At 44.1% G+C, this 17,754-nt stretch overlaps 1 protein-coding gene across 1 annotated transcript; it reads left to right on the forward strand.

The window, feature by feature from the left end:
- The first annotated feature begins 495 nt into the window (after positions 1 to 495).
- Positions 496 to 17,481, forward strand: LCT (lactase). The gene is made up of 17 exons (XM_019290150.3): positions 496 to 1,147; positions 1,992 to 2,071; positions 3,318 to 3,401; positions 4,069 to 4,171; positions 4,907 to 4,982; positions 5,748 to 6,435; positions 6,820 to 7,465; positions 8,790 to 10,349; positions 10,683 to 10,951; positions 11,098 to 11,388; positions 12,238 to 12,436; positions 13,102 to 13,304; positions 13,676 to 13,785; positions 14,323 to 14,457; positions 15,258 to 15,481; positions 16,374 to 16,610; positions 17,270 to 17,481. Exons 1-17 carry the CDS (start codon positions 496 to 498, stop codon positions 17,479 to 17,481), a joined length of 5,769 nt encoding a protein of 1,922 aa, XP_019145695.3.
- Positions 17,482 to 17,754: the final 273 nt, after the last annotated feature.

Genomic DNA, 17,754 nt, shown 5'->3' on the forward strand with positions numbered 1-17,754 from the left:
TACCACATCTCAGATTTCCTTTATCCACCCAGGAATTAGAGAGCAAACGTGCCTCCTGCTGCCCTCCATGCCCTAAGCCGTGGACCCAGCCCCAGCCATGCAGATAACTCTGCTATGGTTGTTTTTTGCACCCAGAGCTGTGCTGGGATTCTTCTAAAGCTGAAAAAGGCCAAAAGGAGAAGGAAAGTTTATCTCCTTATTTCGTCTTCCTCTAAATGGAAGGCAATATTAGCAAATGTCAACTGATATTTAAGCCTAAAGGGAAACGTGAGCATCTCAGAAAATGTTTTCACATTACCTTTCTCTAACTGAGTGAGAGTGTTTTTTGTGTTCATCCATTTGCCTGTTTATCTACTGATTGGAAGTCCTGGTCTGTTATTCCCATGTCAGCTAGTTCAGGGAACCTTATCTGTGGAGCAGACAATTTCAGTTAAATATTACTTCTGCTAGCGTATAAGTAGTGTGGAATAACTGTTTCTGAAGCCAGGCTCAGAAATGGACCTGATTTGTAAGACAGTCATCTTTCTCTTGGCGTCTCTCAGCCTTGGGATAGATGGGGAATTTGCTCGGAATTTTATCACCATTGCTGGGCCTCTACCCAGTGAGCTGGCAGAGAGATTGGGTCTGCAGGACCAGGTCCTGCCCAAGGACCAGCAGGGCCCTGGCATGGCTGCAGCACAGTGCCAGCCAGACCTTGTGGCTTCCGAGCTGCCCCGGTACTTCTCCCCGCTCCGTGAGCTCGGGGTGACGCACTACAAAGTCCTCCTGCCGTGGGCTCGCCTTCTTCCCGAGGGGAACGCCACGAAGGCGGATGGAGCCCAGGTGTGGTGCTACCGGCAGCTGCTGGAGGCCCTGGCTGCTGCAGGCCTCAGAGCCGTGCTGGTTCTGCACCAGGGGCGAGTGCCCGGCGCCGTGGCCGCGCAGGCCAGCGGGAGGAATGGCAGGGCTTTTAACAGGCTTTTTGTGGAGTATGCAGAGTTCAGCTTCCATGCCTTTGGGGACCTGGTGGATGCATGGCTCTCCTTCAGTGATCTGCCAGAGGTCCTTCAAAGCCTGCCCTACAATGACCCCCAGGAACAAGTCCAGGCTGTGGCTGCTGCTCATGAAGGATTTTACACTACTCTCCATGAGATGATCTCACCAGTGGGTAAGGAGAGCAGGGAGAGGGGTTTTTCAATATGACTCATAAATATTTCATGATGGAATTAAATGGCAACTGCTACATGCAGTCTCTGTGTAGATATTTTTGTGTACCTTTTTCTGACCTGCAGAGGAAGGACTAAAACCTTTCTGAAATGTACCTGAAAGTGTGAAAAAACAAGGCACAAGAAGTCTTCTATGCGATAATAACTGTGAGGAAGTCTGCAATGTCCTTTGTTTGACTTTCCTTGTTGCAGATCCTGGGGTTTACAGTAATTAAATCCCAAATCTACTGGTGTTACACAGAGCAACAGAATTTCACCTCTTCCATGATGGGTACCTGGGATTTTCCGAGCAGCTGTCACCTTGGGTCTGCCTTCTTTGGCCTTGGAATTTTTCTGTCCCAGACAGACAACCAGTAGAGCTGGCTGAGTCACCATTTCTTTTCCCAAATTTTTAATTCTTGCATTTGTCAGGAATACTTTGTTGTACAGTTCACACTATCTGGTGATAGCCCTTGGAAGTTGCCCATCTTCCCTCCTGCATCTCCTGTCCCTCCAAGTTCCTGCCACCCCAGCATCTCAGAAGCATTCAGTATAGAATGGATTAAAAAAATTTGAAAACTGTAGAACCATCACAAAGGCATGAAAATTTGAATGGTGCCTTTGAATTTCTACCTTCTTCAGCTCTCCATTGAAACCACAATGGGTATTCTAAAATCAACTACCTGGAGCACTGTCTGATGTTCCACAGCTTCAACAATTTAAAACTGGTTTTAAAATAACTTCAGTAAACTGAAATTTTATTTGTCCTTAATATGTTACTAGCAGACTGCCTCTTTCTCTCTCAAGGTGGAAAGCTGTCCATTGCTTTGGAAATAAGCACTGTCCAAGACATGACTCCATCAGAATTGCTTTCAGTTTCTCTTCAGGTGACACCTTGAGGAAATATTTCCAAAATTATATAAATTTGCGTTGATTTAGCTTTGTTTTTATGTATGGGATCAAATGACTTGTTGCAAGTTAAATAAGATTTTAGCAGGTTGATCAGTTGAACAGTTTGGTAAGCTTTAATTATTGGATTAGTCTGATTATGTGAAACTTGCTGATTTAAAAATTGTTTCAGCATCCTTTCTTGGCTGGTAGGCACTGATTAAGCTACATGGAGACAAATTTGTTCTCATAATTGACAATTTTAGCAATATACTTGCTAAATGACAAGGCGTCTCCAAAAAGTGTACCTGTTACCATTTTCTTTGCAGGTGTACTTAATGCACCACCAAATATATCAATACTTTATCTTAATTAGCTGCTATTTAAAATATCTGCTGATTTTGTTAAATCCCAGTCTGAGCTGTGCTAAAAGTGATGCAGTTTCACAGAGATGGCACAACACGAGGAGAATATAATCTCTACAAAGGCAATGACATCCTTTCTTAAAGATCCAGTTCCCTGTTCATAGCTGTCCTCACCCAGAGGATGTTGATGTAGGATACAGTGCACAGATGACACTGTGGGGTTTTTTGCTTAATCCTTCAAACCTTAGAACCAGGTCAAGCAACGTTGTAGGTGTGACATTGCAAGGATTTAAGCAAGGTGTGGTTTGTAGAGAGAGCAAAGAAGTTGTTTTAGATGAGCTGATGAAACTAGAAGAGAACCTTGGACTGAAAAACAAACTGAAATCTTATCAGTTTTCTTCCAACTTCATCAGCTGGTTTAATAAGAGAATGCAGTCTGTTCCTTTAAGGTTGTTGACTTCTAGTGGGAAAACCCTCGTGATATGGAATGATTAAAGATTTCTGAAGTGGACTTTCAACCAAGGGTTATTGATAAAGCCTACCTGAACCACACAGTTTAAAAGGTTTCTCTGATTAATCATAAACATAATCTTACTAATTAAGAAATTAACTGTAAATCATTAATATTAAATTCATAAAATAGAATTTAATTTAGTTTAACAACTTCTTTTTTTAGTAAGAGACACGCAAAACACATCTTCCCATACAGTATCCAGTTTGGGCTCATTATATTGTCCAGGGCTCCCATGCAGCTGTATGGCTTCTTACTCCCGAAATATGTCTTTATCAAACCTTACACAGTTTTATGTATTTTTAATGTAATACTTAAAAAAAAAAACATTTTCCTCCAGCATGATTCTTTTCTTTTTCTTGTTTCCAGGATTCAGTAGACTTTGTGTCTCTTAGCCTTCAGTACCATTGTGGAAATGAAACAGATTTCTACAAGAAATTGAGTGAATTCCAGGTAATGTTATGCACAGCATTAGAATTATAGCAGCAAACAACAGGACATAAATAGGAGCAGAATTTCATGTGCTGTGATGCATGTCTAAACAGTTCTGACTTTCTGTGAGCTACACTAGGAAGCAGCTGCGAAGTGCTCATTTCTCTGTTGTTACTCTGACTTAAAAACAGTTGATGGAAAGTGCTGGAAAGGATTATCTTGGTCAATGCTTATTATTGCTGCATTACCAACTGGAATGGCAGAATTCTTTTGTCCAGGACTGAAAAACCTTCTCTCTCGCATGCTAAGTGTTTGATAAGCTGTTAGGCCAATACCTGTACGCTGAAAGATATTAAACTCTAGCATGGGCTCTACAACGGTGCTACCAAACTTCACATTCCTCATCAGCAGAGGCAGTGCTAGAAATGTTGCTGAGGGTGAGTTTATTAACGGATTAGATCTCATGGCAGCACCAACATCAGTGATGCTGTAGGCTGGTACCTATTATTACATAAATTAACCTCTGATAGTTTTTTGCATTCTTAAAATCCATAAGCACAGAGTCTTCCAGCATCTGGGTAGCAGGATAAGGAGCTGCCCATGTAAAATGCAAAAAATGCCAAGAACGTGGTTTTACTAGATGGCTGATGCTTCTCTTCATACTGCTCCCTGATTTCTGGTTTTGCAGAGTGTCTGGAAGGACAAAGACATCTTGGTTTTTAGTCTAAAGGTCCTTGATTGTGCTTCCGTGGAAGAGAATCCTTTCATACCAGCAGCTGCCATTGTCACAGGTGAGTGATGTTTCAAGAAGGAGGAGAGTTTTTTATTTAAAATCTGCATGATAACTTATGGCGGAAATTCCAAATCATCCAATCTAGGCTGCTGCTATTAGATAAAATAACTTTATGGTTTTTTATAGCCTTATTGGAAAATTAAGGGTGGATGGTGAACATTGAGGGAGCAGAAGCAGGAAATCTTCCCCAAATCTTTTCGTCATTTTCATCAGCCTCAAGTTGCAGTGGGAGAGGTTTAGGTTGGATATTAGGAAAAATTTCTTCACTGAAAGCGTTGTCAAGCACTGTTACAGGCTGCCCAGGAAAGTGGGGGAGTCACCATCCCCTGTAGGAACTTAAAACACATGCAGATGTGTCACCTGGGGACATGGTTTAGTGTTAGATTGGCATGGTTGGCAATTCTGGAGTCACCATCCCCATAGGGCTTTAAAAGAAACATAGATGTGGCACTTAGGGACATGGTTTAGTGTTGTTTGGCAGTGCTGGGTTATCAGTTGGACTTGATGATCTTAGAGGTATTTTCCAACCTAAGAGATTCTATGATACTATGATCATTTTTTAATATGCATTTTTAAGTTTAATTAAAAACTCAATACATTTGACCTGAGAAAAATAGCTATTAGTTATGAAGTGCACCTTGTTTCTCAAGGTGTAATTGCACAAACAGGGTCATGCAGTCCATGGCATCTAAGTTACGACTACACCCCTCACTTACCATTTGTTTGTTTTCAGCTATTAATAAAGAAGAAGCACGTATGGTTGGGTGTGATGTTAATGATTTCTTGGACTACTTCTCTGAGGTTTTGAGGTACTACAATCAAATACCGTAATACTATATAACACTACAAAAATGTACAGTAATAAACAGCATCCTCTAGAAACCTATGTGCAGGGAGAGACAAGACATTTTAGTGGTAAAGTCTGCTGTTAGTTGCTGAAGGGGCTGCAAAGGGCTGTCTTTCTGCTGAGCCAGTCTCTTCCAATTACTTGCAATCCTCTATCCTGCTACTAATCCTATAATGTAATCCTCTCTACTCTCTCATCCTTGGTTACCCAAATTGCACCTTCAAGCCAATAATTACAAGTACATATTTCAAGCCTTCTGCTTTTTTCAAGAGCAAAGTGGTTATAAATAAACAAATCCAATAGAGGATTTCCTAGGGGAGAAGCCAACTGAGCTTATGGAAACGTGGGAGATCTCATTGTGCAGGGAGATGCTAAGGATTACAGTAGCAGGATTGACTAGTTTTAGCTTATCCTATGGAAACTCATGAAGCAGTTGTAGCAAGGGAAATTGCTGCTCACTGCAAGGATTTTGTTGGCACCTCTGGCCTAACTAATGAATTATGAGACTCTCTGTGCAAAGAGCTGTTCTGTGGTTACCCCACTGCCCTGCACCTTCGTGTCCCAGCTGGGAGACAGCAGGGTTGGATTGATCAGATGTCAAAGGAGCTATAGGTGACTAATGTGACCTGAATGGGAACCACATGATTCCTTTATACTCCATGTTTGCAAGTTCTATGGCACATGCATCTACCTTGGAGATTTTAACTTCTATTTATTCTATTTCCAGCGAAACAAATACTTTGCAGGAAAACCTAGATGCTGTTCTTGCCCCTCGGTCCTCCTATCAAACAGTCTGGGAAATGTTTGCTGAACAGTCTGAATCGGAGAGGGATTCTTTCCTGCAAGATGTTTTCCCACATGGTTTCCTCTGGGGCATATCCACAGGTGCCTTTAACATCGAAGGAGCTTGGGCAGAGGATGGGAAAGGAGAAAGCATCTGGGATCAGTTTGGGCATGGGGGCCATGTCCACATGAACCAAACAGCAGACGTGGCATGTGACAGCTACTATAAAACCAGCTATGACATTTACCTGCTTAGGGGTCTTCACCCCCAGCTGTACAAATTTTCTTTATCCTGGTCTAGAATTTTCCCTGCTGGCACCAACGAGACCATCAATTCCAAGGGTGTTGATTTTTACAGCCAATTAATTGACCAGTTGTTAGACTCTAACATTGAGCCCATGGTGACTCTCTTCCACTGGGACCTGCCCCAAGCTCTGCAGGCTCTTGGTGGCTGGCAGAATGAAAGTATCATAGATGCTTTTGTGAGCTACGCAGACTTCTGCTTTTCCACGTTTGGGGATCGGGTCAAGCTCTGGATTACATTCCATGAGCCCTGGGTTATCAGCTACGCTGGCTATGGCACTGGAGAGCATCCTCCAGGAATCACTGACCCGGGAGCAGCATCTTACAAGGTAGGGGCACAGGAATAATTGGGATCCTGCAGCTACTCTTGGTGGGTTGTTTTCCTCTGATGGTTCTGTGCTTTAACTATGTTCAAGCCTAAAGTGGTCTCTGAGACAACAATGTGGTTGTTGGATCTACGATACTTGTTGAAAATGGGTTAGTTAACAGAGGCTAGGTGTTATTACTTCATTTTTCTATTCTGAAAGCTGGTGTTGATGGATAGTTAGATTCTTTTGCTTATTCCAAAACTTCCTACACTCCTTGTCTGTCATTGTTTTGTCAAGGTGTTTTCTTTTGGATGGAGAGGACATTTTCACGTGGCAATAAACCCAATGCTTAAGAGTTTCTATGCAATGCAGTCTGACACATTTTCCTCTGCTTTCTGCTCCCAGGTTGCTCACACAATTCTCAAGGCTCATGCCAAGGTCTGGCACCTGTATAACAGCAAATACCGTTCTCAGCAACTGGGAAAGGTGGGGATGGTGCTGAACTCGGACTGGGCTGAACCCAAGACTCCAACCAGCTCCGAGGATGTGAGGGCATCTGAGAGGTACCTGCAGTTCATGCTTGGCTGGTTTGCTCACCCCATATTTGTTAATGGTGATTACCCAGATATGCTGAAGGCTCAGATCCAGGAAGTGAACCAGCAGTGCTTCACAACAGTCGCACAGCTGCCTGTGTTTACGGAGGAGGAGAAGTCCTGGGTGAAAGGGACTGCAGATTTCTTTGGCCTTTCCCATTACACTTCCCGCCTGGTCAGTGCCGGGGCTAATGGGATGTGCACACCAGGCTATGAGAGCATTGGGAACTTCTCCTTGCATGTAGATCCTTCCTGGCCACAGGCTGCCTCTTCTTGGATCCATGTGGTCCCTTGGGGATTAAGAAGGCTGCTGAAGTTTGTATCCCAGGAATACACCGGGTCAAAGATCCCAATATACATAGCAGGGAGTGGTGTGCCGACAGGAGACACCGGGGATCTTCTCAACGACACTCTGCGAGTGGATTACTTCCGCCAGTACATCGATGAGGCCCTGAAGGGTATGGAGAAATCAAATTATTATTTTTTTTTTTAATCATGGCAAGTAGTTATTCTAGCCCTTCCATGGTGGTTAACTTTAAAACATCACCACTTGCACAGTGATGTGATGTCAGCTGCCTGTTGTGTAGGTAATGAGTGTGACCTTATATACTTAAGCCTCTCTGGTGTCCAGATACAGAACTCTCCATTCTCTTTAGATGTTGGAATGCATTTTTCATATTTATGTATTAATGTAGCCTGGACCCTAAGGTCAGTCCCTCTGTGAGAACACTGGTTTTTTATATACTCCTGCTCCCCTGGAGATGATTGGCCTGCAGGCTCTTGCATGAAGACATCTCATAAATTGGGGCTGAACTGCCTCTACCGATTAATCGGATCTAACTGGCAGCAAGCACTTCATACTGAAAATATCTCCATAAAATTTCTACCTCAATCATTTTGAGAATGTTTAAGTTATGCTTGTAGAATGTTCAAGTTATGCTTGTATCTTTGCAAGATGTGTATTGTTTGACATAAAAATAGTGTTAGTGGCAAGTTCTGGACAAGCATAGAGAGCTGAGATTTCAAATAGAGATTTGACTGATGCTCTCTAGATAGACTAAACAATACTGTCAGGAAAACATTAAATATGATGCATTAAATATGTTGGTGATCAGTGTGTACTGAAGATCAGCATTTGATCTTCTTGACGTAGATCTCAACATACTCCTAGAAGTGTTGAAAGAGCTACAGAAAACACAATTTAGCATTGCTGTTATGCCTCATCAGAAGTAAAGAGGATGGACTGCACATGGGAGTGAACTTTTTTTGAATGAGAGAGATTTCGTGCTTTTTTTTGTAGGCAATGTGAGGAGGGATGCTGGACTTGCCTCTGCTGGTATTGGGTACACTGTTCTGCTAAAAGAAGCTCTCCTGTGCTCAGGGAATATAGCCAAGCTCTAAATACCTGCAATGTTTCACTTTAATTACAGTGTTAAATCTAAAAGTGCACCATACATCTAAATTGATGAAATCTGCTTGAAAACAAGAACACAGGGAAGGGATACCAGTGGCACAAGTGTCCTGTACTCAGATACCTCTTGAGTAATACTTCTTTTCTCACACATTTCTATCACTAAGCATATCACCAGCTCCTATTACTGTGCTGACTGCTTTTTCTGCCAGATATTCTTAATTGTTTGGGAGGTTTTTCTAGCCTTTAAAACCGTTTGTAAGTGCTTGGCTTGTCACACATATCCTTGGCTGTGCTGCTTCTGTTGTGCTGAGCTGTGTTCAGGAAATGTTCAGGTGGGTAATTACAGTGTCTCGTTGTTTCTGTGGCAGCGGTGAAACTGGATGCTGTTGATGTTCGGTCCTACATTGCTCGATCCCTGCTTGATGGCTTTGAGGGCCCAGTGGGATACAGCCTAAAATTTGGGCTGCATCACGTGAACTTTGAAGATAGCAACAGACCAAGGACTCCCAAGGCATCTGCTTACTTCTATTCCAGTGTTATTGAAAAGAATGGTTTTCCATCCAAAGCCTTGGGCAGATCTTCTGCACCAGTGGTGTTTGACCGACCTGTGCCATCAAAGCTGCCTAATTTACCAGCATCAGAAGTTCCCTCCAAAGCAAAGGTTGTCTGGCAGAAGTTTTCATCCCAGACTGCTCATGAAAGAGACATGTACTTTTATGGGACATTCCCAGAGGATTTTACATGGGGTGTGTCTTCCTCTGCCTACCAGATAGAGGGAGGTTGGGATGCCGATGGCAAAGGACCCAGCATTTGGGATAACTTCACCCATGTCCCAGGGAATATAAACAATAATGATACTGGAGATACAGCTTGTGATAGCTACAACAAGGTGGAGGAAGATATTTACCTGCTGAGAGCCTTAGGGGTAAAGAATTACCGCTTTTCCCTGTCCTGGCCTCGAATTTTCCCCACTGGAAGGAACAACTCAATCAACAGCCACGGAGTTGACTACTACAACCGTCTCATTGATGGACTGGTTGCAAACAACATCACTCCAATTGTCACTCTCTACCACTGGGACCTGCCACAATCTCTTCAGGACATTGGTGGCTGGGAGAGTGATGAGCTGATTGACCTGTTTGACAGCTTTGCTGACTTCTGTTTCCGGACCTTTGGGGACAGGGTGAAGTTCTGGATTACGTTCAATGAACCCAACATCATTGCCTGGCTGGGCTATGGCCTCGGGACATTCCCACCCAGTGTCAAGGACCCTGGCAGTGCTCCCTACAGGGTTGCCCACATCTTACTGAAAGCTCATGCCAGGGCCTACCACACCTACGATGACAAATACAGAGCAAGTCAGGCAGGGGTCATTGCCCTGTGCCCCTTCATTAGCTGGGCTGAGCCGAAGACACCAAGCGACCCCAGGGACATTGAAGCTGCTGACAGGTACCTGCAGTTTTTGGTGGGTTGGTTCACACACCCAATTTTCAAAAATGGGGACTACCCCGAGGTCATGAAGTGGAAAGTTGGGAACAGGAGTGAGCTCCAGAACCTGCCGTCGTCGCGCCTGCCGGTTTTCACCGAGGAGGAGCGTGAATACATCCGGGGCACAGCAGATGTCTTCTGCTTCAACACATACTCCTCCAAAATTGTAACCCATTCAACAACACGTCTGAAGCCCTTCTCTTACGAGTATGACCAGGAGCTTTCAAAAACAGTTGACAGCTCCTGGCCTTCCTCAGCTCTCAGTGACCATCGGGCTGTAGCCTGGGGTCTGAGGAGGCTACTGAACTGGATCAAAGAGGAATATGGAAACCCCCCAATATATATCATTGAGAATGGAGTGGGGGTAAAGACCAAATCGGATGTTGATGACAATGCCAGGATATTTTACTACAAAACATACATTGATGAAGCTTTAAAAGGTACCAGAATTTTCTTTTGTTCTGTTGGTGTTGTGTGTCTCCTCTCTAGATTTCTGGTTATTTTAGTTCTTTGAAGAGTACTTTTTAAAAGCGATTGATATCAGTTTTTAAATAGTCTGAACACAATATAAGCATAGTGCTTGTTTTTATTATCTCCTTTGCATGGTTGTGCTTTGTTTCCTCCAACAAGAAGATACTCTTAATGATCTTAGTTGACCAGTGCCACCTGTATGTAACTAGGAGCCTGTATGTGCTTGTGTGTGAATTCTGTAGGATTCATTTAAAGTGTGATTATGCCACTGATGCTCCTCCATTTATTTTCTGGTCTTTCAGCTTACAAGGTAGATGGTGTTAATCTGAAAGGATACAACGTTTGGTCTCTGATGGATAACTTTGAATGGGTGGATGGTTATGATCCAAAATTTGGATTGCACCAGATTGATTTTGACAACCCCAACAGGCCAAGAACGCCAAAGCGCTCTGCTGTGTACTATGCAGAAATCATCCGCAATAACGGCATCCCACTGCCCAAGGAAGAGGAATTTTTGTATGGAGAGTTTCCAGACAACTTCTGGTGGAGCGTAGCAACTGCAGCTTACCAGGTCAGGAAACTGATATGGGCTCCTGAAGTATCTGTGGAGAGTTAACTCATTGTGTGGCACCACAAAGAATAACAGGCTGAATTCTTTGCTAGGCCAAGACATAAATTTGGGTTTGCTAACAATATCTCCCCCATTTTCAATTACAGATTGAAGGAGGATGGAGAGCAGATGGGAAAGGACTTAGCATTTGGGACAAATATTCCCACACTCCCTTGAGAATTGGCAATGATGCAACTGGAGATGTAGCTTGTGACAGCTACCACAAGATTGAGGAGGATGTGGAAATGCTGAAAAGCCTCAAGGTGTCTCACTATCGTTTTTCAATCTCCTGGTCCCGTGTCCTCCCAGATGGGACCACCAGATACATCAATGAAATGGGACTGAACTACTATGAAAGGCTGATTGATGCCCTTCTGGCAGCCAACATTATGCCTCAGGTAACTAAACCCAGTAACTTTCAGGTAACTAAAAAATAGTAAACCCCAAATCTGATGCTCGGAGCAACATGTGTGTTTCCTCAGAGCAACATGTGTGTTTCCGTCCATACCCTTCTCCACACAGAAATTGCTTTTCATGGTTTTTCATTCCATTTTGTGAAGAAACATGGGTTATTGAATAAGCAAAAGGAACTTGGAATGTAGGGATATGTTGAAATTACTCCCCAGAAAGACCACAGTAACCTTATTGTTGGCTGTTTCCAATTGCCTTCTCATCCCTCATGTGCTTGGAAATAGATTCCACAGGAACCTATGCAGGGTTCTTTCCAGACACTGAGGTGAGACTGACTAACATAGTTCCCAGGATCTTCCTTCTTGCCTTTCTTAGAGACGGATGTAACTTTGTTCTTTTCCTGGGAGTCAGGAAGCTCCACTGGTCGGTGTTGTTTGTCACATACAATGGATGGTGACCTCACCCCTGCATCAATCAGCTCTTTTAGCACTGTTGAGTGACTATGAGCTGTCCTCATACCTCTGCACCAGCCCAGACAGGTGTTCTAGTGGATTGTATTGCACCTGAGAATCAGTGCAGGTGCAGCAGTCCTTGACTGATGAGTTCTTGCTGTCACCAGGTGGTTTTTGGTAAAAGGTTCCATCTTCATTAGTCTGTCCCTAAAGAAACTGGCAAAAAGGTATTTTACTGAGTGCATGAGTGATTGCTACAACATCAAACTACGTTAGGAACAGGTAACTGTAGATCAAAGCACAGTTTATTTGTGTTCATGAATGAGTCTGAGTTACTGCAAGAATGACTGGTTGAGTCCCTTGTCCTGCTGTCTTTCCACACAGGTAACTCTTTATCACTGGGACCTCCCACAGGCGCTGCAGGACGTCGGTGGGTGGGAGAATGATACTATAGTTCAGAGGTTTAAGGAATATGCTGAGGTCCTTTTCCAGAGGCTGGGGGATAAAGTGAAATTTTGGATAACCCTCAATGAACCCTACAACACTGCATATCTTGGCTATGGTGTTGGCACAGCTGCTCCAGGTAAGACTGCTGGGCATAACCTCACAGCCTTCACAGCACTGTCAGCACAATTGTTTTATGCTGCAGCAGAGAAGCTGCTTGGGGCTTGCAAAGGTAGAACAAGGAAGATGGTGTGGTGTGGACAGATTGGATTGCTGTGGTCCTTTCTCTCTGCCTGTCACCTCCAAGACCCATCCTCCTTCTTCCACTCTTCTACTCCACCCCTCCTTGCAGCCTCTAGATTACACTTGTTGCCCAGAGTAGACCTCATTTCCAAAACACCTCTGGGGACTGTGGAGAAGAGTTACGGCTGGAGGAGGACACAGCTTAGCAGCAGGGTAGAACCAAGAGGAGGGGATGTGAGCTAACCTGAACACACAGCTTTCTGCTCTCCATAGTGGCAGCAGCAGCCTGTTGCCAGGACTGGCAGCCCATGTCCCGCTCCTGAGGGAGGAGGGGGCGATGCAGGGTCCTCCTTGCACAGCCTTCCCATGGCAGCTGCTCCTTCAGCTGCCTGTGCCAAGCACTGATCCCAGCCCAGGGCTGGGCTCGGGGCACCAGGTGTTGCATGTTCATTCCTTTACCAGGGGCAGTTCTGGGTGCCCCGAGGTTGTGTTAACCTGGGAGGCAGCCATGAGAGGGCTGGGAAGTGCTGTCCACTGCCTGTGCTGTCCCTGTCCCTGCAGGCATCTCCGTTCGGCCTGGGCGCGCTCCCTACGTGGTGGGACACAACCTGATCAAGGCACATGCAGAGGTCTGGCACCTCTACAATGAGACCTACCGGGCCAAGCAGGGAGGGCTCATCTCCATCACCATCAACTCTGACTGGGCAGAACCACGCAACCCGCACAACCAGGAGGATGTGGAAGCTGCCAGACGATTCTTGCAGGTACAGAGAGCCCTGGTCATAGCTCTCCCTGCTGCTCCTGGTCACACCCCCTCTCCAGGTGCTGGATGTGCCCAGAGCCTAGGTCAGCATCTCATTGAAATAAAAGGATGAGGCAGAGGCATCTCTGCATGGAAATGTATGTAGCCTCTTATGAGGGCTGATCAAGAATGCAACAGAAATGAGACAAAATATGGTTGCAGTGACAAAAGCTTATTAAATTTACTCCTGTTATATTGGCATCCATCCTTGGGTATCTCCGTGTGCCTGTTCGTTATAAATTCAGGTATCACCTATAAAGCAGCACGTGACAGAGGAATGGCTAAATCCCATGTTTTGATATATGATTTATCCTCCCTTATTTCCTGGTTTAGTTTTTTCTAGGGTGGTTTGCTCATCCCATTTTCAAAAATGGTGATTATAATGAAGTGATGAAAAGAAGGATTCGGGAACGAAGTCTGGCTCAGGGCCTGAGCAAGTCCCGGTAAGAGCCCAGGCACACACCTGCTTTTGTTTCACTAACTGTGCTGAAACCTGCTTTTCTTATAGAAATGATACATTTCAATGATTCTATTCCAATGTTACTGTACAAAAGCTTATTATATCGTCACAGAAAAATTCTAGTGTACATTTTCATAGAACCACAGAATGGTTTGTGTTGGAACCTTAAAAATCACTTCGTTCCAATCTAGGCAGGGGGGCTTTGCCTATTCCCTGTCTTTACCTCTTTTGCAAACTAAATTTACTAATGTAATGTATCTTTGGGGTAATAAATTGTCAGCTCAGTGACACAGTAACTGCCCTGCATTAGACACAGTACTTTACCTGATGCCTGTGGTAAATTTGTTTAACTTTTCTTAAAACTATGTAGTAAACTCATTGGTCCCTCTCAATTACATTCTAATTTTCCATTCCCAGTTCCCACTTTCTCTCCTTGTGCTTGTGGTGCTGGTACCAGGGATCCCAGCAGTACCCATGGAGTGTGTGCAAAGTGTATTGTATTCTCTGTTTTCTCTTGCAGACTTCCAGAATTTACTGAGAGTGAAAAACAAAGAATTAAAGGCACATATGACTACTTTGGTCTAAATCATTATACCACAGTTTTAACATACAACCTAAACTATCCTAAGGGTGTTATATCATATGACTCTGATAGGTAAGAGATGAATGTAAATTATTGGTCAAGTAAAATCTGCACACCTGGAGCCTGGGTCAACTGACAAGTATAAAATTTATAGCAAATAAAGCTCTGAGATAGGTGTTTTAAGCTGTTATAACCAATACCAGGAAAAATATATCCCAGCAGTACCTGTGGTGCTTTTATTTTCACAAAAGTCCAGCAATAGCCCTTTGTTTTTACAGACATGAGATGATAAACAATATTTATCATATTTCCTGCCCCCAGTCTGCAGTTTGAACTGTGTTATCCTGGTTTATGGATATTGATCCATTTGCTGTTTAACAGATTTAGGTCCCCCACTGCATTGGATAAATGTAAGTTCAAACCCTAAATCACTTCATGGTTAAGTATGCCTAAGTCAAGATTTTAAATTTATATACTAATTTCTTTCCCCAGCTTCAAAAGGTAAACAGTAGGCGTTTACTAGTGTTTCTAATGACAATTCAGGTAATGGTGGGACCACACAGAGGTGAAATTATCTAATGTTTAGCCCTTTAGGACAGTGGGTTGTCTTTCATTCCTGCACATAGGTGTAAAGGGCAATTTTGTGTGCTCAAGCACTCTATTATGTCTTGAAAAGTAGAAATGATGTTGTAGCATACAAAGGTTTGGAACCAACATCACATCCTCAGCCACAGCTGATTTACACAGCGTATGACTGTAAAGCAAAGCATGAGAAGTGGTTTTCAGGCTTGTGAGCACCAGCAGCACCTCAGCCCTGGGCATGGAGGTGCCTGGCACATGGGACTGGCCCTGAGCAGTGTCCTTCTCCACAGGGGCACAGCCACAGTGACCGACCGCAGCTGGCTGAACTCTGGTTCCATCTGGCTGAAGGTGACGCCCTTTGGATTCAGGAAGATCCTCAGGTGGATAAAGGAAGAGTACAACAACCCTCCCATTTATGTGACCGAAAATGGGGTCTCGGAAAGGGGAGCCTTTCAATTCAATGACACTTGGAGAATGCATTACTATCGGACCTACATTAATGAGGCACTGAAAGGTAAGAGTGATTATTGACATCTGGTCAGCCAAAGCTCTAGAGAGCAGCAGTGGCTTTGCCATAAGACTGATGTGTGTAAAGCAAGTTTTGAAGAGCTGAAAGGCCACTGCCATCACACTTGCAAGTTACACAGTCACATGGGCTTACCAAATCCACTACCAACAGCCTTTGGGTTTACCAAAAACTGCCCCATGGATAGTCACAACTGTGCCAGGAAAGATGATCTAAAGGAAGAACAAACTGTGGGTTTAGTGGGGTAACCTGCAGGTTTTTTGATTTGCTGCACCTGGTGAGACAAGGTACTACTACCTGATAAACTCCTATTTTGGCTTCTAGTCTGACTACTGCTGTGTCTAAAAACTGCATCTTTGTTAAAAAACTGTAAAAACCCAACCCCCAAACTGGTTTCAGTTACAGCAGTGGTCAAACAACTTCAGGAAAGGGCTTTTTCAGTTTGCTTTTCTGACATACTGGGAACTGCCAGCCAGGTGTTCAGGAAGTGCTCATTTACTGCCGTGTAGCAGCAAGGCCCCACATACAGTAGTTTAAGCAATGGTTGCATTTTGATGGCTTTTCTTCTCTGTTCCTAAACCTTTGTTTCTTGAACAAAAACTTTGATTTTTGAAGCAGAGAAAAGCGGCGCCCACTCCTGGGCACTGAGTGAACTACCCTGGCTGCTTGTTGGCTGTAACTTGGCAGCTGAGCTACCTCAAAGCCGCTGAGCCAAGTCAACACAGGAAAGAGATGGGAATAGGGAGAACAAAACCAATGAGGCCAAAGTGGCAATAACCTCACTGTGGGCTAAGTGTGGATGTGCTGGAGCACCTTCCTGCCCTGGCTGGCTGAGGGGTGACCACCAACCTGCTCTCTCTTCTCTCTTCTCTGCCTGCAGCCGTTGCACTCGACGGCGTCGACTTACGGGGCTACACTGCGTGGACACTGATGGATAACTTCGAGTGGGCAGTGGGGTATCAGGAAAAGTTTGGGCTCTACCACGTAAATTTCTCAGACCCTGCCTTGCCACGGCGCCCCAAGGCCTCAGCCAAGTATTACTCACAGATCATAAACTGCAATGGGTTTCCAGACCCAGCAACAGGCCCACATCCCTGTCTGGAACAGGAGCCAGAAGGTAAGTGACACAGCAGAAATGATGCTTTTGTGTTTGCATCTGATCCTAAAAGAGTTCCATAATCTTAAGGTCTTTAGAGACACCACCATTTTCTGCACTATTATTTTTAAGGACTCCAATCAATGTCACTTCCCTATGCAACACCAGACCAACAGCACAATCTTGTGCAAGAGCACCTTAACACGCCGGTCTCCAAAATGTAGCAAAAGCTATTCCATTAGACTTTTCTCTAACAGAACTGCCCAAGATGCTTTCCAAACCGCACACATTCAATACTCCCACAAGATTGTTTAGAAAAAGTTTTGAATGCTTTATACAAATCCTTGTTTTGGGTAAGGCTTTGGAAATACCGATTCTTTTGTGATTTGTGTCTTCTCAACTGGAGCAGTACAATGAACAGCCACCAGTGTTAGTGTGGGGGTTTGGGAATGAGAATACTCACCTGTACTACCAGGAATTACACTTATCAGCCTCAGCTGTGCATTTACTCTGAGCTGAAATTGGTTCAACCCCTGATTCCCCAGAATTACGGCCCCTGCCAGAATACTGGACAGCACTGCTGAAAGCCTTGTGGAGGCAGGAAGCAGCAGTGCCCACACCTGCATGGAACAGGTCCCCCAGGCTCTGTCCTAACACTTTCTCATTGTTTTCCCGTTCAGTGACACCAACAGAGCCCACTCCGGGAGCAGCTGACAGCGTGAGCTTTTTGGGATTGGAACTGACATCCCAGAATGCAGAAATAGCACTCTATGTGCTTTTTGCTCTTTCTGCAGTTGGAGTATTGGGCTTGGCTCTTTTTGCATACAAATATGGAAAATCATCCAAAAGATCCCATAAACAATCACATATGGAACTTAGTAATAAAATGTAACATTTCCACCTGATAAAATGTTTGTTTGGTTTGTTTTTTCTTAAAAAAAAAGGTCTATACCACCAGGAAACCACTGCTTGCAGTATTGCAGCTATCTTGCCTCAGAGATGGCTCCCCAGCATTTTGTTGTTTGCTTTCCAATTTAAAAAGGGGGAGGAAAATTATTTTTCTATGTTAACTGTCTCTTTTGTCCATGGGCATTATTGATTTGATTTCTTAAAGACCAAAGTAAAATTGCTTGTTGCTATCTGCATATAAGGATTCTCAACTTCA

This window comes from Corvus cornix, chromosome 7 (assembly GCF_000738735.6).
Source record: "Corvus cornix cornix isolate S_Up_H32 chromosome 7, ASM73873v5, whole genome shotgun sequence".
Taxonomy (NCBI): Eukaryota; Metazoa; Chordata; class Aves; order Passeriformes; family Corvidae; genus Corvus; species Corvus cornix.

Coding starts and splice junctions, on each gene's coding strand:
- LCT (XM_019290150.3), top strand. CDS start 496: ATGGACCTGATTTGTAAGACAGTCATCTTTCTCTTGGCGTCTCTCAGC. Junction 2,072..3,317: donor TGCTTTCAGTTTCTCTTCAG/GTGACACCTTGA, acceptor TCTTGTTTCCAG/GATTCAGTAGACTTTGTGTC. Junction 12,437..13,101: donor TGTTGGCACAGCTGCTCCAG/GTAAGACTGCTG, acceptor CTGTCCCTGCAG/GCATCTCCGTTCGGCCTGGG.